The sequence below is a fragment of the Piliocolobus tephrosceles genome, chromosome 3 (genome assembly GCF_002776525.5).
Source record: "Piliocolobus tephrosceles isolate RC106 chromosome 3, ASM277652v3, whole genome shotgun sequence".
NCBI classification, from domain to species: Eukaryota; Metazoa; Chordata; class Mammalia; order Primates; family Cercopithecidae; genus Piliocolobus; species Piliocolobus tephrosceles.
The window spans coordinates 74,987,733-75,013,079 of NC_045436.1; the positions used below are offsets into that span (position 1 = coordinate 74,987,733).

General features: G+C 44.1%; 1 protein-coding gene across 2 annotated transcripts in view; it reads right to left on the bottom strand.

Moving 5' to 3' along the window:
- Positions 1–502: 502 nt before the first annotated feature.
- Positions 503–25,347, bottom strand: part of UNC5C (unc-5 netrin receptor C) — a 382,817-nt gene continuing 357,972 nt past the window's right edge. The window contains exons 13-16 of one of the 2 annotated variants that reach the window (XM_023193335.1): positions 12,469–12,618; positions 10,320–10,484; positions 2,113–2,291; positions 503–1,362 (exon numbers count right to left, since the gene is read on the bottom strand). In XM_023193335.1, coding sequence (XP_023049103.1) covers positions 1,197–1,362; positions 2,113–2,291; positions 10,320–10,484; positions 12,469–12,618 — 660 coding nt within the window. In that variant the 3' untranslated portion in view covers positions 503–1,196. The remainder of the gene's footprint in view (positions 1,363–2,112; positions 2,292–10,319; positions 10,485–12,468; positions 12,619–25,347) is intronic. The other variant, XM_023193334.1, reaches the window with a different exon arrangement.

The window sequence follows — 25,347 nt, forward strand, 5'->3', positions numbered from 1 at the left end:
TCCAGTTCAGAGTCCATTCCTCCAACCACACTGCCTCTAAAGTAGAGCACCATGGGGAGTCGACGTGGGGCCACACAATGGCAATAGTAAGAGAAGTTCATAGAGAACACATCTCATCATAAGACTCAGAGGAGAAAGACCCTGCCTGAGCAAGCTGAAGGAACAGACTGACAAAGCCCGTGAGCATTTATCACCTTTCTGGGGCAGAATGAGGGAAAGAAAGGTAAAAGGTCAAGGAAGCTATGCATGTTGAATTAAACTGATGACCACACCCACCTTGATAGGTGAAAAGGTGGGGCAGATCTAGTCAATACCCAAATACTAACAGTACCACTAACAAAAATAGAAGTTAAAAAAAAAATCCTTTTACTAGAATACCTGTAAATACTTATCAATAATAATAATAATACTTTTTAAAAAAACACTTCATATTGCATATTACAAACACACGTTGTGAAAAAATCCTTGTTTGTGGGGTTAAACATGAATCACTGTCTTCCCTGCAATGCTACAGCTTTATTCCCAAAGGGCACCAGAAGGGTCCCTCCAAGGAATAGGAGTCTTAGTTACTTCTTTTTTACACTTAGATTCTCCACTTCCCTGATACGAACAGTAACACTGGTTCTACAAGTTCTAGAAACAGAACACTGATGGGAGGATTATCTGAGACACTTGATGCACACGATTTGTAGCAAAAGTCTGATTTCTCTGTAAATTACTAATCTGAAATAGACACAACAAACCGTCCACAGCTTCAACTTCAAATGATTTGAACAAAAATAGAACGAGCCATGGACAGTGTCTGCATCCCTGTCCAATTTGATGTAAACAACATTTGTAGAAATTGGGTTTGTTAAGAAAGTTTATCCATATATCTGGATAGCAATAAAAAGCGTTTCCTAGGAAACTGTAAGATCCTGTACCACACAGCATACAGCCCAACTAATAGGAAAATTAGGTTGATAGCTAAATTCAAGGTACACATTTACACAATTTTTCTTAACTCCCGTGATGATGTCCGAGTAAAGTGGGCATGTACATTGGCAGTTGTATCTGTTTTCCTTCTGGCTCCTGCTGCAGTCTTGCCTGTGAAGCGCATTGGTCTCGTCTGGATTTCCTCCTCCACTGTGATTCCCCTGGACGGCCACAGACTCCCTGTGCATTTTTGTCCTTCATTTCCCCTTCTAGGATGGTGGTTAATACTGCCCTTCTGCTGCTAAGGACACCACTGTTTCATGTCTTCCCATTTCTTCCAAGACAGCTGCCAGCATGCTCAGGTTTCCATCTGGGAAGTTCTGTGCTTCCCAAAGATCCAGGATTACGCCAGTTGGGCTGGATTTGGTGGCAAAGTAATTCAAGTACCTGTAATTGGGAAAGAGAAAATGTGCTCAACGGTGTGACTTACATATCTATTTTTCCTCAGCTAAACTTTTCTGTCTCTCTACTTGTCTTTAAGTATCCAGGTCCCATTGTGACTGACAGTGGGCCATCCTAAATAACTAGCCCATGCTTAATTAGATCAGCCCCAGACAGGAGACGTGATGTTGAACTTTGTGAACCTCAGGTCTGAGTAAGATAATTTAAGAGATGAGATGTCTGTGGGTCATATCCTAAATAGGAAATCAAGACACTTATGTTTTCTTTCTAGTCCAGGCTTGGATAATCTTTGACAGGTCATGTCACATGTTTTGTTTGGTAGTGACGGTGACATTCCACAAAGTAGAGGCTCCAGAAGTCTATAACTTAATCTCAAGGTGGTGTTAGCTTGCTAATTATTCATCAAACATTAGGTCCCGCTCAACTGCAGAGGAGGAGCAATAATTACGGTAGTGAATGGTTGTATGATTTGGAGAATTAGCCCACTAGCTTTGCAAAGTGGATCATGAAACTTGATACTTACCAAAGCCAAATAAGCTCAGAATGTCTCTTAGCACTCTTTGCAAGCCCGCAGTGCAAGGTACAAGGATGGAGCTTAATGCATATTTGCAAAATGAAAAACTAAATAGATGTGTGGATGGAAAAAAAAAATGAATGCTACCCTTCGTCTAATAGTTATTGGTCCTGGAGAGCACTAACAGAAAGAAGCTAGCCTTGGGGCCTGACCATACCCACCTGTCCAGGTTCAGCTTATGGGCCAGCATCCTCCAGTCATGGCCTCTCGTCTGGGGGGCATCCAGGCTGCTACAGAGCTTCTGCCGGATAGGGAGAGGGATGCTGAAAGCACTGGGCCCCGTGACTGTGGTGATGGTGTTCGCAGGATCCAGCAGCGGCAAATCGATGCCAGTAGGTTCCTGTAGTTCAGGGACAGGAACAACACAGCATTATTTCTGAAGACAAAAGCAATCTCTGTTGAACCAATCAACATAATGCCTTGCTTTGAGCTATAAGAAAAGAATGAGTGCTGTTATTCTTCTTCAGAAGAATGGCTTCTTCTTAGCCTGAAAGTTGTGCCTCACTAGATGTAACCTGGCTCTGAGAAAGAGGTACATATATTTTGAGCTAACTTTGCATAGCCGCAGATTTATGGCTGTTTGGTGAGGAATGGGCTGGATGGAAAGCTCTGGTGTGATTCGATAACAGCTTTACTAATGGGATTCTCCAGGCTGAGAGAGAAGAGAGGGAATATCAGCGCTCCTAAAGGTTTAAATTTCAGGAGAGGAAAATGTTCAAAAGGGCAGTGCTTTGGGAATGAATAGATCTGAGATTCAAGGCTTCTGGAAACAGCCTGACCTTGAGGGGAATGTCCTGGGCAAATGCCCCAGTAGTTCTCCGTCTAAACTCCACAGAAGATTTCTCAGTTCTGCTTTTGTTGAATGACATGGAACACAGCTCTCCTCTAAATGATATCAACTTAAGGCTAATTTTTTAAAAAAGAAAATGGTAAACACAGTATATTATTGCCTTAAGGCAAGTCGTTAATGGCATCCTCCAATTGCTGTATATCCTTATTTTTTTAAAATCTAATTTTAGTAGAGAAAACCATAAATTGGCTCTTAAGATAGCCTCAGTTCATAAAACAGCACAAATGCAAAATCTGAATTTCATCTGCAGGAGAAATTCTAATCATTTTCTGATCACTTCTGCTGGTTGGAGAAGCAAAAGCAAATGTTGCCTGGGAACTATTAAAGCAATAAAAGAAAATCTACTTAATCTACTATAAATGCCATCTCTCTCCTTTTAAAGCAGGTAACTTGTTGGTGTGCCTTACTAGTTGCCAGAGGATTAACCGGCCACACCCAGTTTCAGCCATCATGAAGTGTTTGGTTCCTGCTGAGCACTCAGCTCAGGGGCTCAACACCACCATCACCCAGAGCCCCCCAAATGCTGCCCTGCACTGCGTCAGTGGCCTCCCCAGCCGTGAATGCGCTGGCACTGCAGGCGGTGGGGTTGCAATTGCCTGTGTGCCAGTGTTGACTAGCCGTGTGTTCCATGTTCTGGGATCAGCAGCAAGTACTCACTTCTAGGCTTATGCAATCCCATGGAACAGGGTCAATCCAGGGGTGTGGAGGGCATTTGAATTCTTTTGCCATGGTATACACAGTGGTGGTGGCTATGATCATGATATTTGTCCTCAAAACCCAAAGCTTGGCAAACCCAGGCTCCAAGCATTCCACTGGCTCTTTTGTGTTAGCTCCAGCACATACCAGGATTTAAAAGACTGTGGCATGAACAGATGGGAGTCGGAGGCTCTGAAAGAGGATCTTGACCCACAGCTCTTTCCCCCATCAGGCACAGGGTTCTTTCCAAGGCAACGAGGAAAGAGGGCTCCTGACCTCTAGGGGAATAGGGCTTAAAGAAAGGTGACCATAAGTGATCTGAGGGCATGTGTCATGTTTATCAATGGATTTATGTTCAGGACATCTGGACTAAATGCACCAATGCCTTTATTAGGCATAGAATGATGTTTAGATGGAGTGGAGTGTGGAAGTGAAGATAATAACGGACAGGAGACAGGGAAAGACTAAGTAGAAGACAGTGGTTCCCAGCAAAGGCCCCACCCTCAAGCCTGAAGACCTAAAGCCCTAAATGAGGACAGGCATTTCTGTTTTCGTGCCCAAAACATTGCCTTTTGACCTGCCATGCCCCCTATCCTGCCCCCATATAAACCCCAAACCCCAAGTTCCAGATGAGACTCGCAAGTAAGGAGATGAGGAGGCACACAGACCAGCAGAGCAGCGATAGTGGAACGACATGGCAGAGAAAGAGAGAAGAGGAGGGATGTCTGGATGCTAAGGGGAGTTCAGCGGGGGCAGTTGGAGAAGAGTCTGGCTGCTGGGTGGCCTGACTCTAGGGGAAGATCACCTTCCTACTCTGTCTCCCCTCCTGGCTCCCCACCCATCCTGCTGAGAACCACCTCCACCACTCAATAAAACCTTGCACTCATCTTTCAAGCCCACATGTGATCTGATTCTTTCAGGACACTGGGCAAGAGCTCAGGATGCAGAAGGCTGTCACACTGGCCCCCTGCCCTTGCAATAAAGCTGAGGGCCCATTGAGTTGATTAACACACAAGCCATCTGCAGATGGCAAAGCTAAAGGAGCACACTGTAACACATGCCCACTTGGGCTTCAGAAGTCGCAGATACCCACCCTTAGGTGCTGCTGTGGGGCCAGAGCCCAAAAGTGCTCGCCCCGGTTCCTGCTCCTGCCCGTCTGTGTGCTCACCCTCCTGTAAGGGGTTTGTGCTGTGCGGCGACCAAACAGGTGTGCCACACCCCTGTCGTACATTCTGTAAGAGCAATCAGGGAACTCTCTGGTTTCAAAGAAAAATCACATGCTACTTCCACAATTTAGTGTCATCGCCCACATCGTGGTCCTGCTTGCTTCTTTTCTGGATAATGACAATAGGGCCTAAAAGGAGACCTGCCATATTCCTTAATACACCAGCACCTTGATCATCCCTGGGTGGCAGTGGAAGGTTAAAGTCTGCACGAGGGAGGGCCTTGTTTTGTAGTGCTGTCCTGTGTCCCCAGAGAGTCTTTGTACTGTTGGCCTCAGTACCTCCCCGCTGCTTACCTGTGATCCATCCCACACTTCTGCCAACTAACCTTCCTAAAGTGTCACACTGATGAACAGCAATATTTCTCTCTCTCTCCCTCTTATTCTCTCATTAAGAAGTGTTAAATGCCCCTCCTACCACATGAAGTCCAACTCTTAAGCAGTGAAGTGTGTGTGTGTGTGTGTGTGTGTGTGTATTTATATATATGTATATTTAGAGACAAGGTCTTCATGTGGTAGGAGGGGCATTTAACACTTCTTTGTCACCCAGGTTGGAGTGCTGTGGTGTGATCATAGCTCACTGCAGCCTTGAATTCTTGGGTTCAAGCGATCCTTCCACCTCAGTCTCCCAAATAGCTGAGACTATCGGTGTGCACCATCACACTGGGCTAATTTGCATTTTTTAAAGAGATGGGGTCTTACTGTGTTGTCCAGGCTGGTCTCAAACTCCTGGGCTCAAGTGATCCTCCTAGCTCAGCCTCCCAAAGTCCTGGGATTACAGGTGTGAGCCACCACACCTGGCCCAGTGAGAGATCTTTGTATGACCTTCCTGGTTGGCTGGTATGAGCCTGCAAGGTGACCATGTGAAGTGCAGAGTGCAGCCGGACATGGAGTGGGGCTGTCCACTTGTGCTTCCACCACTTCATTATCTGATCTCAGGTTGCTCCGTCCTTGCCATGACTTGACCTGACTCATACGCTCCTTAGAGTCTGAGCACCACTCATTATTTCTCCTGCCATTTCTAAGGATGAACCTCTAACAGTTATTCTGCCCTTTCTTTGATCTCTGTCCGGCAAAAAGTCCTCAAAGCCTGGTTCAAAAGTCCTGTGCCCTGGGGCTCCCCGGGGCAAGCCTACCCTAGGCGTCAGGCCTGGAGGTCTCCTTGGCACCTCCCAGCTCCTCTGTGCTCCTCACAGTCTGCTCTGTGCACATTGGCTGTATCTGTAGGTTACTGCCTTTTATTTCTCACATTCCTTATTGGTGAGAGTGTATCATCCTCAGACCTCTATGATAACACTGTGCCCCCCACACACAGGCTACTCAATTAATGTTTGTTGAAATGAGAGAAAATATTTGTCCTTAGTACAGAAAGAAGATGAAGCCAGCACCTGATAGGAGCCCACCCATAGATCTGCCTTCCAACTAAGTGTGGAAGTTAAATCCTAAAATGAGAGGCTGGTTGAAGATAGGCATGGATCTTGGGAGGGCCTGCTCACATATTCATGTTGTCCCCATTTTCTTGTGGATAAATAACTATCAGCATTTCATGTGGGCATTAAAGTCCTGAGCTCTCTATCCCTGGCTACTCAGCCTATTTATTTCTGTGCAGATGAAACAAGCTCAATAGGGCATCATTTCTTTGTCTCTCTTATCAAATGGCTGACAACAGTCTTGAAGGTAAAAGTAAAACATATTTATACATTTACATTTCATCTAGTAATTTTAGTTGCTATTAGTTCTTCCTTTACTTCTAGGTAAAAGTAGAGTTCACGGTCACAGAATGCTTATCTCAATAATCATTTATAATATCGGTACCATCAGTCTTTGATGTTATGATTCCCTTATGTAAACATATGATTTTTCAACATTAGTCAAACAGCTGCTATGGGTGATGACACACATATTCAGGACTCCACAGTCCTGAAACAACTTTTTATTCTGACATTTGGACTTTTCCTAAAGTCACTTAGAAAAACTAGATTTTCCCAATGGTCATTTTGAGCAGGTTATGGAAAGCAGAAGATGTAAACAGATGAAATGGCTATAGCAGAGTGATATTACTTTGTAAATTTATTTTAAATATTATTTGTGTATACAAAAGTGCTGTGCATCACAACTTGAGGTTATAAGATCTAGCAAATATAAAAATTATAATTGCTTTTATTACCTATAAATCTATTATTAAAGTAGATGAGGACGAGTATGGTGGCTCACACCTATAAACCCAGCACTTTGGGAGGCCGAGGTGGGTGGATGACCTGAGGTCAGGAGTTTGAGACCAGCCTGGCCAACGTGGTGAAACCCTGTCTCTACTATCAACACAAAAATGAGCCGGGTGTGGTGGCATATGCCTGTAATCCCAGCTACTCGGGAGACTGAGGCAGGAGAATTGCTTGAACCCAGGAGGCGGAGGTTGCAGTGAGCCGAGATCATGCCACTGCACTGCAGCCTGGGCCACAGAGCAAGACTCCATCTCAAAATAAATAAATAAATAAAAGTAGATGACTAATACTGCCTCCTAAAACTGCATCTTTTTTCAGGGTTCAGAACCTTCAACTAAAGCAATGTTGTGATAAACTAACTTGGGGATACATGCTACCTTCTTTTCTCTGGGAGCTAATTTTTGTTTATTTATATTTAGTTTTCATTTATTTACTTATATAGGATCTGAGTTTTATTTTTGTGCTTATTTTGATAGAAAGAAAATCTGAAACCTCAATTGATGACAGACCCCACAGATTGAAGTAGCAAAGTTGACTCAAAAGCCCTGTTATTCTTATGGCATTAATGTCACCAGTGAAAATGGTGAACATAGATTAAGCATGTGCTCTGGGCCAAGTTCTGTTTAGAACACTTACTAACATTCTCCCATTTAATTCCCACACAGGCCCAAGATAATATCCTATACCAATTTACACATGGGGAAACTGAGGCAAGAAAGGATTAAGTAATTGGCCCTATCTCCATGGAACTGTCATGGGAATTTCCCATGATGGGTGTCTGCCTGTAACTGAAACAAAACAGATGTGAAAAAAACTATAAATTTATCTGTCCTCTGTACCATGTTTTCTTTTGGAGATAATGAGTAGCTTCCTGATTACTCTCTCTGCACTTTTCTATGAAACAAACAAAAAAAAGAAAAAAAAATCTTTTATCATCTTTTACATTTGGACATTCGTTTGTGCCAATACAGTTAGTTCCAGACATTTTCCTTCTTCAACTTCATCTCTGTGAAATTAAAGCCTTTGTCTCTAGTTAAGGAATCCCAGGCTAAATCACCCGGAGACAACTGGCTGGCCCTTGAAATAATCAGAGTAGATGTCACGCACAGCCTGGTCTCTGGGGTGGGCAACAGGTCCTCTGTCTTGACAGGACAGGCCAAGGGCTGTGTGGCTATATAAATGACAGCTGGTGAGTGCTTTGGGTGGTGGGTGGCTGGAGGGAGGGGCAGCATATTTCTGGCAAGTCAGCTCATTCCTGAGAGATGGGACATTGGAATGGGAACCCCAGCCTCACTGCCATCTTGCCCTGTGACCCTAGGAAGGAGCCCTGTTCAGAAGAAAGAAACCACAAATGGAGCCTTTTCTCTACTTGTTTATGGTTTGTCAATCATCTTGTACCCTTTCTTGGAGGTTTCGATGAGGATCTGGGTCGCAGAACTCTCCAGAGTCCATTGTTCTTCAGTGCAGAGGCTTCCTCTCCAATGTCGGTACCCCCATCCACATTCCCTCCTCTGCGCACCCAGCATCCGCATTCAAATGCTAAGCACAACAGTGGGATTCAGTGACCCAGAAGGAAAAGCCGCAGAGTGCCCCTTAATCCCCAAAGTCATCTTGACTCCGCTCACTTCTTCCCCGCCCTCAGTTAAATATGCTTGTCTGTCACACATGGGCAAATGCCTCCGACATGACTGAAGGCTGGTCTCTTTGAGCAGACTGAGGCCACGTTGCAAAAGAAGTAATCTTTCCTCTATGTTGCCACGAGAAAGCAAGCCCTTAAATTGTGATCACACTATGCAAAACTGTCCTTTTTCTGAAGGGAGGTGGCAGTCCTGGCGGGGGAGAGCACAGAGCAGCTCTCTTTCATTTGTGGCTGCATCTGATCCACCTTTTTAACACACAGCCAATGTTCATGCGGAACAGAAAGCAAGCATCAAAGGACCAGACCTCCTCACCCCCCTCCAAAATTCCGCAGCCTTTGTTGTCCCTGGAGCTGAGTGGTTATTGAACTTTGCAGACCTGCTGGGCCTGGAAAGTGAAAACACCCTCCCGAGCCAGCAGGGGTGGTTCTGTGTGCCTGGGAGATAGGGCTGCGCATCCGAAGGCCTGGCGGTTGCCATGGCACCCTGACACCGAGATCATTCCTTATGAATGTCACCGGGGGCTGTGACTAAAGTTGTTTATGAGTCAAAAGTCTCATGAAACTACAGGAGGAAATGATGACCGCACCTCGGCAGGTTGTGGGAAAGAAGGATGGAGTGTCGTGAAAGCTGACGCGCTTTTCTCCCCTCTCGGTTTGCTAAGGAAGATGGTCTTTAAATACATGTGGAGCAAGACAAGCTGAACATGCTGATATTTCATTCGTCACTGTGCATGACACAACGAGGGAGAGGTAGTATTTTAAATCATATACTGGCCCACTGTCGTTTTCACATATGACAATCTTGTGCTTTGTGGCTTAGCACGCAGCACGGGGCTTGAGCTCCATGAGGCCCCAAAGAGGCTGCCTTCTGCCTATTTGGCTTCTTCTCTTCCCTTTGTTCCTCCCATGTGAAGGGTTATCACTTTTCAAGGCTTTGGATCCAAGGTAACAGATAAGGAAGGTCGTGGGCTCTTACTCTTTCCTTAAGAAGAAGTTTTAAATAGCAGTGATCACTATTATTTCTGTAATATGGACAGAGGGAAATGGCCAGCCTAAGTGTGTGAAGATCACAGCAAAGGAAGGCAAAGCTGATGGCCACGGCCAGGGGGCGGGGGAAATATGGAGATTCTACTTCTATTTCTGGCATATTTCCCCCACCCCGGAGGAAAGTGTATCTCTTTTTATATTTAGAGAATGATACATGAGAAAGGAGATCAAGAGATTTCTCCTTTCTTCCTTTGAATGGAGAAAAAAAGAGAGAAGAAGAAAAAGGGAGCAGAGAAGCCCCTCTCCCGTCTTCCACTCCACCCAGCGGCACGTGATTAGGGGAAAGGGAGGAGAGTCGCTGAGAAAGTAGCAGAAAGGGGGGAGAGACAGACGGAGGATGCGGGACATGGCACACTAAGGGATGCATGGGGAGAAGCTACTCCATGTGCACGCTCCTTAAATTAAACCTTTACTTGAAATTCAGATCTGTTTTTAAAAGTTAGAACATAATTCTTAAAATTCATGTCATAAAAATTAAGACTTGCTTTTCAAAAAGGATCCCTTAATATATATTTTTTCTGCAGCTAGCTTCCCTTGCTCATTAAAAATATTATTCTATTAACAAATAGGATCTATAGAATGCTTTTGAGGACTTCTATATGGCCTACATTGAGATACCCTTTTAGCCCACACCCTCTCTCCTCCTGAGGGTCGCCCTCTCCCCTGATTTCAGACAGACAGGATCTGCTTACCTCTGACACGGTGCAGTTGAGCTGGAAGATCTGCCCTTCTCCTTCCACCTGCCGCACACAGAGTTTGCAAACCAGCTCCACTGTGTTCAGGCTAAATCTTTCCAGGGTGAAGGTGCAGTGCAGGTTTCTTTGAGACCCACTCCAGACATGGTAAAAAGGAATTTCCTAAAGTATGTAAAAGTGTTAACCACAATTGAAGGACCAATACCAAAAATAACTCTCAGATGGTCTGCTGCTAGGTACTCTCAGTATCACACCTGTGGCCTCATTTAATCCTCACAACAGCCCCATGTTTAAGTACATCCTGGCCCCTTATCACATGAAAAACTTGAGGCCCAGAGAGGTTCAATAACTTACCCTGAATCACACAGCAAGTAAGTAGCAGGGTTGAGATTCGAACCTAAGGAGTCAGCCTCCAGAATCCATGTACCTAACCAATCTGTCATATGTCTCTAATTTACAACAGCAGCCATTGTAAATGATAAAAAAAAAAAAAAAAAGTTTATACAATTCCCAAAATAAAACTTGCACACACCAGTCATTGCTCATTAAAAGAATCCCTGTTGTGACATTCTGGAGAAAAGCAAAGAAAGTCTAAAGGATACTGCACTGATGCTGCTCCCTTTCATGCTTACATCCTTCTCTGCCCAGGACAGGGGAAGCCAAAACCCACTGCAGTTGGAAACTTCAGACTCAATTAGCTGCCACAGAAGAGTTCTTGGCACCAAGCATCAAACAGGCTTTAATTTTCTAAAAGTCTAGACCACCTTACAGAGCCTGTCCTAGAATCTGTTTTCAATAAAGGAAAGAAAAGGTTGCCACATAAAAAATGGGAGAGCATGGTGGTAAAAAGCGGTGGCTTCGAAGCCAAATCCAGTACAAATGAGAACTCCTTATTTCGTTTACTTGATAACCTGGGGCAAGTTACTTAATCTTTCCATTGCTCAGTTTTCCTATCTGCAAAAGAGTAAACAAAGAGTTTCTCATTCATAGGTCTGCTGGGGTTAAATGAGATAAACCAATGTATGAAGAGAGTATCCAGCAGATGGTAAGCATTCAGCCAGGCTTAGCTTTAATTAATATCATATTATCATTATCATTAAAATAGTATTTTCTTATAATTGTATAAAGGAAATTACTTCTAAAATGGGGAGATTTGTAGAATTTTATGGCAATTGCAACACAGAGGAAAGAAGAAAGCAAAGGAAGAGGTGTACTGGGTAAGTCAGAAGCCTTCTGTCTCCATCAAGGACTGAGCTGTGCGTAGAGGGTCTGGCATGCAACCTCCATCAAAGCTCACGATCGTTAACAAACCAGTAGGCTTGTTTCCCATCATTCATGTGCAGGAACTTGACCAGTGAGAGTGAGAATGGAGCCAGAATGTCTTCCCTTCAGTTTTCCAGTATGTTCATTGACTTACATCAGGAAATAGCTACCAGTTCAGTGGCAATGCTGGGGTTTGGGTTGAATTTGCATAAATATCAACATGGATTCACAGCTCTCTAAATATGTCTGCCGCTCCTAGGACTGTATATGAGGCTTGCAATCCCATCAAAGAGGTTTTCTCAGAGCACAGGCTGACGGATGGAGGAGGGGAAAATTCCTTGAGGGTCTTGTGATTTTTTCCCCCAGGTATATACAAATGACACTTGGGACCCGTATTTTCTTGTCTGTTATTTAATAATATCCTGTTTGGGTTTTACTTTTACATGCTATTTCAGTTCTCCAAAGTAGGGCTCCCTCTAATTTTTCAATGCAAGGGTACTGGCCTAGGAAGGCTGAAGCCTAATTTGTGTCCCATGGAATAAAAATGTCCTTCTGTTTGTTTCTGTGAATGCATTTGAAGCTGTTTTTACCCACTGATGTGAACATTTAGTATGAAAATGAATTGAAATGATGGATTTGGAAGCCTTTCATTTATTAAAAATAAAACAATGATAGTACATTTATTTAAAGGAGGAATTTTTAAAAAGCATTCCTTCAAATGTGTCTATATTTCTCAAAAATCCTAAATAACCCCAAACTATTTTGGAGAAACAAGTAATGACATATGATTAATTTCAAGGAAGGGGATTTCCTACATCCGTATAATTTTAGACCTCTTTCTTAGAGATGTCTCCAGACCTTTTGTTCGGCTTGGGAACCTTACCTGATATTTAGCCAGCAATTTGCTCTTCCAGAGGGAATGGGCGATATCGTGAATTGACAGGCGCAGGTTGTGGGTGCTGCCTTTAAAATGAAGAGCCTTAGGTTCTTCTAGGAGCTGTCCTCCCATCTGTCTCTCAAGATGTAAAACTTCCTATAATGACATGCCCCAAACCCAAAGCACGTTATTGAATTGCATCGCTTCTGTCAGCTCTCCCATTGAACACGTTTCTTTACTGCCTCCTGAATGGCAGACGGAACTTGCGCAACACTGTGAACACCCACTTTTGCAGCCTCGAGACCCTCTAATTAAAACCCCTCCCATTTTGTATGAGACCAGACCCTAATAACAAACTAGGTTTTGGCAGAGTCTACATCACACTGTTGTGGAGTAATTTCAGTGCAGTTTACCCTTTACCCACTGATGAGTGGGGGACGTAATCAAGTCAGGGGAATAACATCAGAACTCAAAACCAGAGAGCCATCAATTAAAGAAAAAATAGGTAGAAATGTAGACGAACTGATAAGAAGGTAGATTTTCAATTAACTTTTACAGAAAGGGACAAATAACTAGAAGAGATACTCATTCCTTAGACTTGATAAAAGCAACCAACAAATAAAAAGTTAGAACCTGTTTTAGGCATTTAGTTCAATCTCTTATAGTTTCTTCAAGTACAGAAATAAAAACATAAAAATTTTGCTTAAAATGATGTATTGCATAATTCCCAATTATTAAAAAAATGTAGAATATGCTAATCATATATTCTATTAAAGGAAAATATTCTGATACAGATTAGGAATGTTTTTTTAAACACCAAATATTGAACTGAACAGTTACTCCAATTACATTTTCAAAAGAATACTTTATTTCTCCAGAATTGTGACTGATGAAAAAATTTGCTACATAATTTTCTTATACTATACAGATATAACATAAAGACAAATTCTATATATGCTTCCATTTCTCAGGCTAGTTAATGGGAGTTAATGAAGCATTTCCAACTGCAGCTGAATTATCCAAACAGCCTGAACCATCCCTATGCACGTTACTCCTCTCATGCCTTAAAAGTTTTAATGGTACAAATACGTAGGAAATTTGTGACCCTTTTTAAAATAAGGGTCCAGTAATATATGGATTTTAGAAAAAAATCAAAGCAAAATATAATTTTTCCTTCAGCGATATTTCAATAGAAAGCAGGGAGTTCAGGAACACAGGTGTTCATTCAGACTGTAACATGCACGGATTGGGGACCCTTATTTTTAAAACGGGTCACAGATTTCCTACGTATTTGTACCTACCAAGCACAGGTGGGTCGCAGTGGAGGATTTCAAGCATGGGAACCAGATTGCCTCATATTCAGAAAAATGCATCCACCTTGCATTTGTTGAATGAATTCTAACCCATGCACTTGTAGAGCAGTAAGTGTGGTGGTTACCACCATCACTGATTACATGCAAACAGCTGATTTCAAGATGTTACGTTAGTGGTTCTTAATATCTGTCATCTTTGGGTGAGGCCACTATTCTGAACCGTGCAAGCTGCTCAAAGGTGTAAAAAAAATATTAGGATAATGTGGAATGTGGTTTCAGACAGGGCGTCCTCTAATTAGTATCTAATGGAAGAGATGAGGCAATAACACACTGACGTAGACAAGTGTGTGGTCGAGCTGCCTGAGAGTATTGACCTGCTACTTAATGTTGCTGGCTGATGAGTAGCTATGGCTTGTGACAGGAGCCCGAGCAGTCAGCCAGCCCCCAGCCACAGTCAGCCAGACACCTTGACACATATGTTGTGCCATGTCCCCCAGTCTGCTGTGCCTGAGCTCAGCAGGCTCCGAGGGTCTCCCGTAGGCCACACAGACCCATCCAGTCACACATGCTCCTCACAGAACGTGGCACACCCCACTCCATGACACCCCACTCCACGACACCCCACTCCACAACAAGAATCCAGCCATGTGGAAGTGGAGAAGAAAAGTGAGGGTTAATTGCAGTTTCTTCTGCTTCAGCAGGAAGGCATAATGAGCTTATGTTGATCATGTTTGGTGTCTAGTTAGCATAATAGAGAAAGCTGATGTTCCCAGTGAACCTGGCACCTGACAAATTCTAAAGCTAAAATGATGTTTGTTTATAAGCCATTAGAAGAAAAGAAACATAATTAGAAATCTTTGAGATTACAGTCATGCCAATCAATCAGTTCCAGCTTCTTTCCATACGCCCTAATTACCTCATCAAGACGTCTAAAGAGCAATCGATAGTAATTATCTGATTACTATAGATCTTCATTATGTCGAAATTATCTCCCTGGGATGTCTAAAAGAAGATGCATTGTATTCCAGGAGGTAATTGTACCCAACAATGTATAATCCACACCCCATTCCTACAATCAACATAGACTGCCAGAGGATACGAAGAGCATTATCAGTTTTCTTGGCAGGCAGGACATTGAAAACAAAAAAACCCAAACTGCCTATTGGCCATGACCTTGAAGTCAGGAAATCTAACACGGCATTTTGAGTGCAAACTCTTCATTGGAGTCAGCCCCAGAATCAGGCTCGGTTTTTTGTTTCTTCAGCAACGATCTCAAAAGCTCACGGTAAAGAATTCTCCCTAGTGGGGAAAAAGTCTAGACTGGCTTGGAGGAGCCCTGTTTTGGACAGAAAGTACCAAGTGCCATTTTAAAGACAGTGGGACCACAGAACACACTACTTCCACAGTCTTAAGCTCGCCATTTCTCCATCACACAGGAGAGACACAAAGCTGCAGCACAGAGGTGGGAGGAACCTGACTTTTTTCTCCCTTCCAGTTGGACATAAACCCTGGGGAAAGATAAACGGCTCATCAGGACACACCCACGCTTAGAGCAGAGGCTGTAAACATGTTTGCCAGAATAGTCTACCAGTCAAAACATTGAGCATGCATATTTATAAATTACATATCTCTATTATTGGTATGTTAATATATCGCATTAGAAAATACACATCAAATTTAAAAATGCATAAAATCCTGTGTTACAGTGAAACCCCGTCTCTACTAAAAAATACAAAAAACTAGCCGGGCGAGGTGGCGGGCGCCTGTAGTCCCAGCTACTCAGGAGGCTAAGGCAGGAGAATGGCGTAAACCCGGGAGGCGGAGCTTGCAGTGAGCGGAGATCCGGCCACTGCACTCCAGCCTGGGCGACAGAGCGAGACTCTGTCTCAAAAAAAAAAAAAAAAAAAAATCCCATGTTAATCTATCTTAGCATACAGCTAAGTACTCATACTGTATTTTTTTTGGTCCCAGTGGTTCATTGGGCCTGGGGTGTGTAAACTCCGTGTTGAAGACTGCTGGCTCAGACAGCTTGTCCTTTCACTAGTACCTGGGGAAGAATCCAGCCCAGCAATGAAGGATTCAGTAACCTCACCACACTTAAACTTAACACTCCTTCCCGCACAGTGGCAACTGGTATCGTTGTACTGAAGATGTTCATGACATAGGAAAGCATGACAGAAAAAAGGAGAGGACAACAACCAAGGTGGGAGTTAAAGAGATCTCAGTCAATCATCCAACAACTCCTGGGAAACGACTATAATCTAAAACCACACAGGACTCATCACATATGGTGAATCTCAAATAGAGTTTTGTGTCAGATGATAGAAGAAGCAAGCCTGCCCGAAAGGCTAATCAGGCTTTCTCTTGTGTTACCATTTTAAGTGTTATAACTTGAGATTTACTCCAGCAGATTCCCCTTAAAAATATTCTGCAACTTGTACTTCACACAGCTTGATTTTCTGAATTCCTTGCACATGATCTCATTTTGGTTATTTATATGATACAGATATGTAAGAGGACAGAACAATAACAAATATACAAATCAATAAGACATGGCTTTACAGTTCAATGTTTTCCTCTGCTTCCTCTTCCTGGGAACATTCATTCAACATCAGTGAGACACATTAGGCTGCCAGGAACCATATCAGGTCTGGAGCACACAGACAAGTAAGTCCCTGTCACTGCCTTAAACTGCCAGTGGGCTAATGGTCCACGGGGGTTGGGGGGTGACTTGTAAACATGTAACCACAACACAGTGTGCTCAGCTCTAAAACCACTTTCAGACAGGCTGCTTTTGAATCACAAAGGTTAGGATATTTCACACACCTTAAAAAAGAAAATGAAGAAAATATATTTAAGGTCAAAAGATTTGGGAAGACTTAAGAGAAATATTGTGACCCTGGAAAGAAATGCTATAGTAAGGATGCGGATCATCTGGCCTCTTTGTTCTCAGAAACCTGAATGTCAACTTCCTTTGCAGAAGTTGTCCTTTCTACTGGGAGTTCCCCCACCTCGGTGGCCTGGTCTGGCTCTAGGTGAATCCACCTGTTGCTTTGATCAGCTTGCTTTGCTTCTGTGAGAAGGGAGACAGTTTCTGACTTCCTTTTACAGTTCTTTTTTTCAAAATATTTTTAGAGACCTTCTTGCTTGCTCTGCAGCCCAGGCTGGAGTGCAGGTGGCCTGATCATAGCTCACTGCAGCCTTGACCTCTGTGCTCAAGCAATCCTCCCACCCCAGCCTCCCAAGAAGCTGGGACTAGAGGCTCATGCCACTGCACCTGGCTACTTTTAAAATTTTTTGTAGGGACAAGGTCTTGCCTTGTTGCTCAGGCTGTTCTTGAAATCCTGAACTCAAGCAAACTTCCCACTTCAGCTTCCCAAAGTGCTGGGATTACAGGCATAAGCCACTGTGCCCAGACCCCCTTGTACAGCTCTATCTGCACTCCTCTAACTTTGCCTTGCAAAGACACCCTCAAGAGTAGGTCATCAATAAAGGTGTCTGTAGCCCATGCACATCTACACATGCGAACCATCAGTCACCAGAAGCAGGCCATCTGCCTCAGAGCCCAGCGTCCACCAGGGATCTGAGCAATCCTGTAGGAGGGCCTCTTTCCCCACTGCGGGCGCCGCCTCCAAAGCAAACTGGCCAGCCCTGAGTGAGGGCTGTATTGATTCAGGGAGCCTGTGAGGGATTGTTCCAAAGGCAGGGACAAGAGATTCCACAGTAGAAACAAGCAGCTTTCACAATAACCAATTAAACCAAGACATAATCCATGCCAAGCCATTAGCCTGGGCCACTTAAGAGCCACAATAAATCCAGGCTGTTTTAAAGGCTTGTGTGCACAAAGGAGGCACCTCTGGCCTGTACCCAGAATGCTTCCAGGCTCTTAGATGAGAGGATCTCCCCTTGTTAAGGCCTGACAGAGAGGCAGGGGGGAGGATACATCTGCCAGCCAAGCCACTCCTCCACTCTGGCCTGTCCAGCCCCCGAGATTCCCACTCTGCGTTATGTCCGGGTTACATTGCATCTGCCTCATCTGCTTCTCTTGTTCTCTCTCCGCCTGTTCCTTCCATGCCTGGGCAAATTTCCATTAAGTATCAGGCTCACAGCTATTGCTCACTGGGAGCCCCCAGGCGACAGAGTGGCATATACTTGGATGCTTTGAAGTACATCTATAAGAGTATGACAAGTCTGCCCCCAGGGTCCAGGCTGAAGCTGAGTTACAGGGCCCTGCAAAGTGGTGATTTCGTGCAAAAAATTGTGAGGTGCTAGGGCCCCACAGCAGGTCTGGTGGGCTAGTGCTCCAGACCCTGGCTTTGTTGCCTACACCCTCTGCTCGCCCTCCCCACCAACCCCACTTTGTGCTCACCCTCCTCCTCTATTCACCTTTCTCCCCTGCTCTCCCTCCTCCCCTGCTCGCACTCCTCTCCTGCTTGCCCTCCTCCCCTGCTCACCCTCCTTCCCTGCTCATCCTCCTCCCATGCTCACCTGCTCCTCTGTTCACCTCCTTCCCTGTTCACCTTCTCCCTTTCTCACATCCTCCTCTGCTCACCCTCCTCCCCTGCTCCCCTCCTCCCCTTCCCCCCTCCTCCCCTGCTCACCTTCTCCCCTTCTCACCTCCTCCCCTGCTCACCTTCTCCCCTGCTTACCTCCTCCCCTGCTGAACCTCCTCTCATGCTCATCCTTCTCTCCTGCTCACCTCTTCTGCTCACCTCCTCCCCTGCTCACCCTCCTCCCCTGCTCACCTCCTCCCCTGCTCACCTCCTCCCCTGGTCACCTTCTCCCCTGCTCACCTCCTCCCCTGCTCAACCTCCTCTCCTGATCAGCCTTCTCTCCTGCTCACCTCTTCTCCCCCCCCCCCCTCCCCACCTCCTCCCCTTCTCACCTCCTCCCCTGCTCACCTCCCCTGCTCACCTTCCTCCCCTGCTCACCCTACTTCTCTGCTCACCTCCTCCTCTGCTCACCCTTGCCCTGCATAACAGCTTGCCCCTCTCTCACACCACTGTCCCAAAATTACACCACCTTCTTCCTCAAGGCACGTGTTATGACTTCCAGTTTTTCAAGGGGCAATTATGTTATTTGTGGATTATCTAGTCCATAGCTTCTTTCTCTCCCTCTCTGCCTCTGTCTTGTTTTCTCTCCAACTACTTTTCTGTCATTCTTTTCTTTCCCTTTTTAGAAGCAGTACAGGCTGCAGAAAGGATGAAAGAAATGATTAAAGCTAAGTTTCATATAATCCACTGAAATCTCTCTTGAAGAGAAGGCTGGAAGGTGGTGAAATCCAGGTTGTGTCTCACTCTGCTAGTTTTTTTTTTTTTTTTTTTTTTTTGACACGGAGTCTTGCTCTGTCGCCCAGGCTGGAGTGCAGTGGCCCGATCTCCGCTCACTGCAAGCTCCGCTTCCCGGGTTCACGCCATTCTCCTGCCTCAGCTTCCCGAGTAGCTGGGACTACAGGCGCCCACCACTGCGCCCGGTTAATTTTTTGTATTTTTAAGTAGCGACGGGGTTTCACCGTGTTAGCCAGGATGGTCTCGATCTCCTGACCTCTTGATCCGCCCGCCTCGGCCTCCCAAAGTGCTGGGATTACAGGCATGAGCCACCGCGCCCGGCCCTAGCTTCTTTCTTTATATTGTTTCTGGATGTTATTTCTCCAGGCAGTCTTCATGTTTGAGAGAAACACAGAACCACGCATTGGCTGGATTTACTGCTGCCATGAGGCCAGGCACCAGCAGCAGGAGCATGAGCAGGTGGAGGTAGATACTGAGGAAAAGTCGCTGAGATCGCTACATGGAGAGGACAGCACAGAAGGCAGGAAGCCAAGCAGCGGACAGCCTCGCACTCTGGCTGTTTTTTGGTTTGGTTCGGCTTTCTGGCTTCTGGAGATAGAACTGCTCTCCATGCTGGAGCCAGCACAGGAGGCTGAGTTGTACTGCAGCAGTGCCCCACCTTCACCTTGATTCTGGGATGCAGACACAAAGAACAGACCAGCAAACGTGCTGCATGCCACTCATGTGAAACCTCAAAAGGCCAGCCCTCAATGACTGTGCTGGCTGGTGTTTAAAAAAAAATCACACCTGCCATTTCATGGAACCTGCCTTTCTTCTGTTCATTCTTTAATCCTGTGTCGAAAACCTGCCCTTGTCATTTGGGGATGAGAAATCTGTGTCTTTGCTATGGTGGCTGTCACTGCTGTCTCTGTCACAGCTGTGGGGGCCTGTACTCCACCAAAGCAGAGGCCAAAAAGAGTGGCCATCCTTCTCTCCTCTTCCCTGCCAGCTTTTCAACGACGCTGCTCTCGGCCCCCCATGCGCTGTCTCCTCCTCTCCGGATTTCGGGCCTCAGGCTGCTGAGCCGGGCAGTGGAGAACATCTGACTGTCAGCCCAGCCTCTCCCACCTGCTCGGGTCAGTGTCCCTGGCGTCCGGCCTGGCTTTGCTCCTTTCCCTTCCTGTGTTCACGCCAGGGTGCTCTGCTCTCCCCCTGAGTTTGTCTGCCTTACTTCTTCCCTAATAATAACAAGGCTGGACTCTGGTGCCCATCTGCAAACATCTCCCCGTCAAGTTGCTTCGTTTCTAGGGCTCTGCCTGCTGTTCCCACAGCTGCTGTGGCCACGGATGCTTGGTCTGAGCTGCCACTTCCAGCCTGCACAGTCAGGACAGTTTGTGACACTTTTAAAGCCAAATGCCAAGGGGTGACACTCATGCAAGTAGCGTGTCACTTGTCTGCCTCTGGGCATGCTCTTAGGGAAGCAGTTCTCTCTCACATCTATGTATTAGGAAAAGGACATTTTAGGTTTTTCTAGGACTTCCGAAGTCATCTTGTGTTTCTTTTCTCCTGTTAACATGTTAACATACATACATAATAAACTTCTGTATTAGTTTTCTACTGCTGCCATAAGACATCACCACTAACAGAGTGACTTAAAAAATAACACAAACTGATTATCTTACAGTTCTGGAGGGTGAGAGTCTAACAGAGTTCTCATTGAGTTAAAATCAAGGTGTGTCAGTGGGGCTGCCCTCCTTTTCAGAGCCCCAAGAGGAGAATCTGTACTGGGTCTTCTCCACCTTCCAGAGGTGTCTTACATTCTTTGGCTCACGGTCCCCTTCCGCTGTCTTCAAATCCAACAATGACAGATTTCTCTGAGCCTTTTTCCACAGTCATATCCCCTTCTGACCATAGCTGGAAAAAGTTCTCCACCTTCAAAACCATGTAATTAGACCGGACTCACCCAGATGGTCCAGGATAATCTCCTCAAATCACACAATCAAATCTGCAAAGACTCTTTTGCCATGTAAGGTAAAATACTCACAGGTTTTGAATATTAATGTGTAAACATCCTTGGGTGGTGGTGGGGGGAGGGGTGTTATTCCGCATACCACAACTTCTGTTTTCTTTCTTTTCTCTCTCTTTCAAAAAGTAAGTTCAACATGGCAAGTCATTTCTAAGATATATGATAGACCCAGGACCAGATTTCATAAGATGATAAAAATGGGGTAAATTTAGAGGCACCAAAAAGATCCCTGTGACTAAATGTCTAACCAACCAGATTGCTACCAATCCTGAAACTCACCTCACAGTTAGATTCCAGTTAGATTTAATATCTTCCTTAAGCCATTATCTTCAAAATGCCACTGTAGTCTATATGCTCACCTAGGCATGGCGAACAGTGTCTGGTGTCTATTTTATGCCAGGAGATTGAATAACTTTGATCTCCTTTAGAACTTCAAAGAGTCCTTGATGTAGACCAAATTACTGTCCTAAGGGGTCAAATTCAGTGAGCAGGGCCACCAAGCTGCTAAGTGGCAGAGCCAGTCACAGCGGCCAGCCCGACTCCAGCTTTCCTGCCGTACCATGCTCCCTCCCATACACACAGCAGCCGTGATGCACTAGGAACCTTTAATACATGTTTTGTTGTTGGTCTCTAATACACATGTTGCACATATGAATATATTAGTTTAACTCCAGAGGCCGGGATCCTGAAAGTATATAGGTAAGGCTATTTTTGAGGTTGTTTGTGGGAACTATAAGAATAGGTATGGATTCTTACTAGGATAATTCCAGGGAGGATCGGCCTTAGAAGACCTAGAAGAAGCAAGCATTAGGAGTTCAGAGTTCAATAAGGTCACAACTTGCCATGGAGGAAATGCCAGGAGGACAGCAGTGAGGAAGGTGACAGGTAACAGGATAAAAATATAACCACCTTCTCCCTGTAACAAGCCACGTCTGACTGTCCACGACTGTGGCCCAAGAACATGAGCATCACACAATTCTCAGCTAGACTTCAGCCAACCTCCTTTCTCTCTCTTCACCTTCCAGTGTTTCTTTCATTCTTCTCTTCTCTTTTCACATAATACAATCTTTCACAGAGTTACTCTATTACAGTTGGGATTAGGGCACATGAAATTTATCCAAGGAAGATCTTCTCTATGCCCCATGAGTCCATCAAAAAAAAAAAAAAAAAAAAAAAAAAAGCCAGGTTATGTTAATACACATTATTTGGTTTGTATCACATATACATTTGTCAGAAATTCAATAAACATCATACACTGCCCATAATGTATGAAAATAACTCCTTTTTTATGTTCTGAATCTCAGAGTTTAGTATAAAACCCTTTATTCCAAAAAGAGACTCTCATGTATTGTACCCTTTGGATACTGGGACAGAAATGACTTATTTCCACATAGATGTATGTTTCTCCCTAGGTGTTTTTAAACTTACTCCAAATATAACCTTGCTCTCTGTTAATTGTTGGTCTATTTATACTAGGATTTAAGTCTTTGCAAATAATGAAAGGAAACACCTTTTTCATTAATCACCTGAAGACAGGGGGAGAAAGAAAAGCTCTGATACACCAAACTCAACCTTTTCAATAGACTTGACCTCTCCATTTGAATTGATTCCAAACTATTCTCACAATTCTTAGCATCTTTACCCTTTTATGTGAACACAACTAGAGCATTGTTCCCAGTGGTCCTTCAAGCACATGCACAGGAAAAAGCCCTCCTGAAAGGTATAAAATAATTCCACTGTCGCCCATCAGCCTTGACTTCTGCTCTGGTAGTCACTGCCAACATGCTAATTCTGTATCAGTGCTTTCAAATTGCTAAACACAGCTTTTAAGTTTCAGGTGACCACTTTGCCCCAAGGCTTAACAAAACTCTGGAAAATTGTTACAAAAGCTGCCAAGCTCAAAGAGGTGGGTAGGAAGAAGAAAAAATGCATCACAGTTGCTTAAGACTGACTGCATTATCCATCCATATGGATAATATAAATAAATGTACAAATATATATATTTATGTAATATATAATTATATATTTATATTTTATATATTATATGTAATAATATATCTGTATAATATATACTTATATAAATATATAATATAATCATATATTAATATAATGAATATTATATATATTTATATATAAATATTTATATATTTTATATATAATATATTATGTATATTTAAATATATAATATAAATATATGTATTTATATTATATGTATATATATTTATTATAATATAATAAATAATATAATATATATTTACTATATATATTTTATATATAATAAAATAATATAATATATATTTACATATAATATAAATAAATGTATTATCTATCCACATGGATAATATAACCACATATAATAAAAAGTGATAATTAATATTCTTGAAATACACAGCTCTAGACATCGGGGCAGTCTTTTTGCAATAGCTCTCCTGGATTTATTCCCCAAGAATAAGTACTCCACTAGGCCTCCATCTCTGCCCTAGTCCAGCATTTCTGTGGATTTTTCTACAATTTATAAAGAATCCCCAGCACATGGCAATTACTATAAGAAAATATCAAATGCTGGTAAATGCAGCCTCAGGCATCATTTGCTATGCTGAAGATGGAGGAGGTCAGGAATTGGATTAAAGCACAAACAAGGAAGCAGAGATCCTTTTCATCAGAGTCAGATGAAGTGAGAAGAGGCTGAATTAAAAGGTTTGGAGGGTAGAGGACGGCAGCTGGGGGAGCTTTCATTGAGTGGTTAGGTCACTGCTAGGCACGATGTGGCCTTTAAAAGAGCCAGGGACTTCCTGAGAGCGGAAGAGACCTGGAAGAACTGCTGTGGGAATCGGGGTAAGTCAGGAAGAGCTAAATAAAAGGAGTAAAGAGAAGCAGGGAAGGCGTCCCTTAGAATAGATATCTTGAGAGTATAATAGACCCGATCAGAAATGTATGATTTTTCATAAAAACTCATCAGCCTGGAAGCAGAAGTAGTGGGCTTGTTCAGTGGAGGGTATCTTTGGTTATTGAAATTAGAAAAGCCTGCAGCAGCTCATAATGACGAGAGAGTTCAGTGTGGAAGTAAGTTTGCTGAAGATGCGAGTAAGAGCAGGGAATGGTTTGTGGACTGGGAAACTGCAGCAGGTTGAGGGAGCCTCCTTTTTTTGTTTTTTTTTTTTTTTTTTTTGAGATGGGGTGTCACTCTGCCACCCAAGCTGGAGTGCAGTGGTGCGATCTCTGCTCACTGTAGCCTCAGCCTCAGCCTCCTGGGTTCAAGCAATTCTCCTATCTCAACCTCCTCAGTAGCTGAGATTACAGGGGTGCACCACCACACCTGGCTAATTTTTACATTTTTAGTAGAGACAGGGTTTCACCATGTTGGCCAGGCTGGTCTTGAACTCCTGACCTCAGGTGATCCACCTGCCTTGGCCTCCGAAAGTGCTGGGATTATAGGCGTGAGCCACTATGCCTAGTGAGGGACCCTCTCCTTAAGAACAAAGGGTAGCTTCCATGCACCTTGTGGAAGAGAGAGATGGAAGGTCAGATGGTTGTGGTCAAAAAGGGGGAGTTTGACAGGTGGAGATCTTGTCAGTGGAGCACTTACTAATGAAGATGAAATCCAGAGCACATCTCTATGAGTGAATAGATAATGTAAGATGATGTGAAGGCTACTGGAATAAGTTTGGACAGAGAGACTGTGATTTAAGTCATGACATTGAATTTGAGAGAATGATGGGAATAAAATGGATGGATGGAAAGAAAGACCACAAGGCAAGTACTGCTAGGGCGGGATCCACAGAGGTCTGTGCAAAGGAATTGAAGTGGGCATGAGCAGCAGCAGAACCATCCAGCCTGGGCAGTGAAGAGATGCCCCAGAAAGGGTCCTGGGGTATGAGAAGTACTGGTACATCTCCTCTTGGCCTTGGGTTAGTTAGGGGGTGCGGTCTTCACTAGAGGTATTGTGAGGTGATACCAGGAAGATCTACTGGCAGTTAATGAGAGCAGGTGGAGGAATGGGGGAGGGAATGATGTAAGGTTGTAGGAAAGTTTGTTCTTAGTAGAATTTTAGTCCCAGAAAGATTTGGGAAAGTGTTTAGGATAATAGCTCTTAACTTTGGTGGCACAATAGAACAACCCAGGGAGTGCTAAACAAAACAAAACAAAACAACAACAACAAAAACACCCCAATACCCAGACCAGTTAGATCTGAACCTGTGGGAGTGAGACCCTGGAGTGAGTTTTTATAAAAGCTTCCACCTGCTTCCTCTGTGCACCGAGAATTCCTGATTTTGGAAGA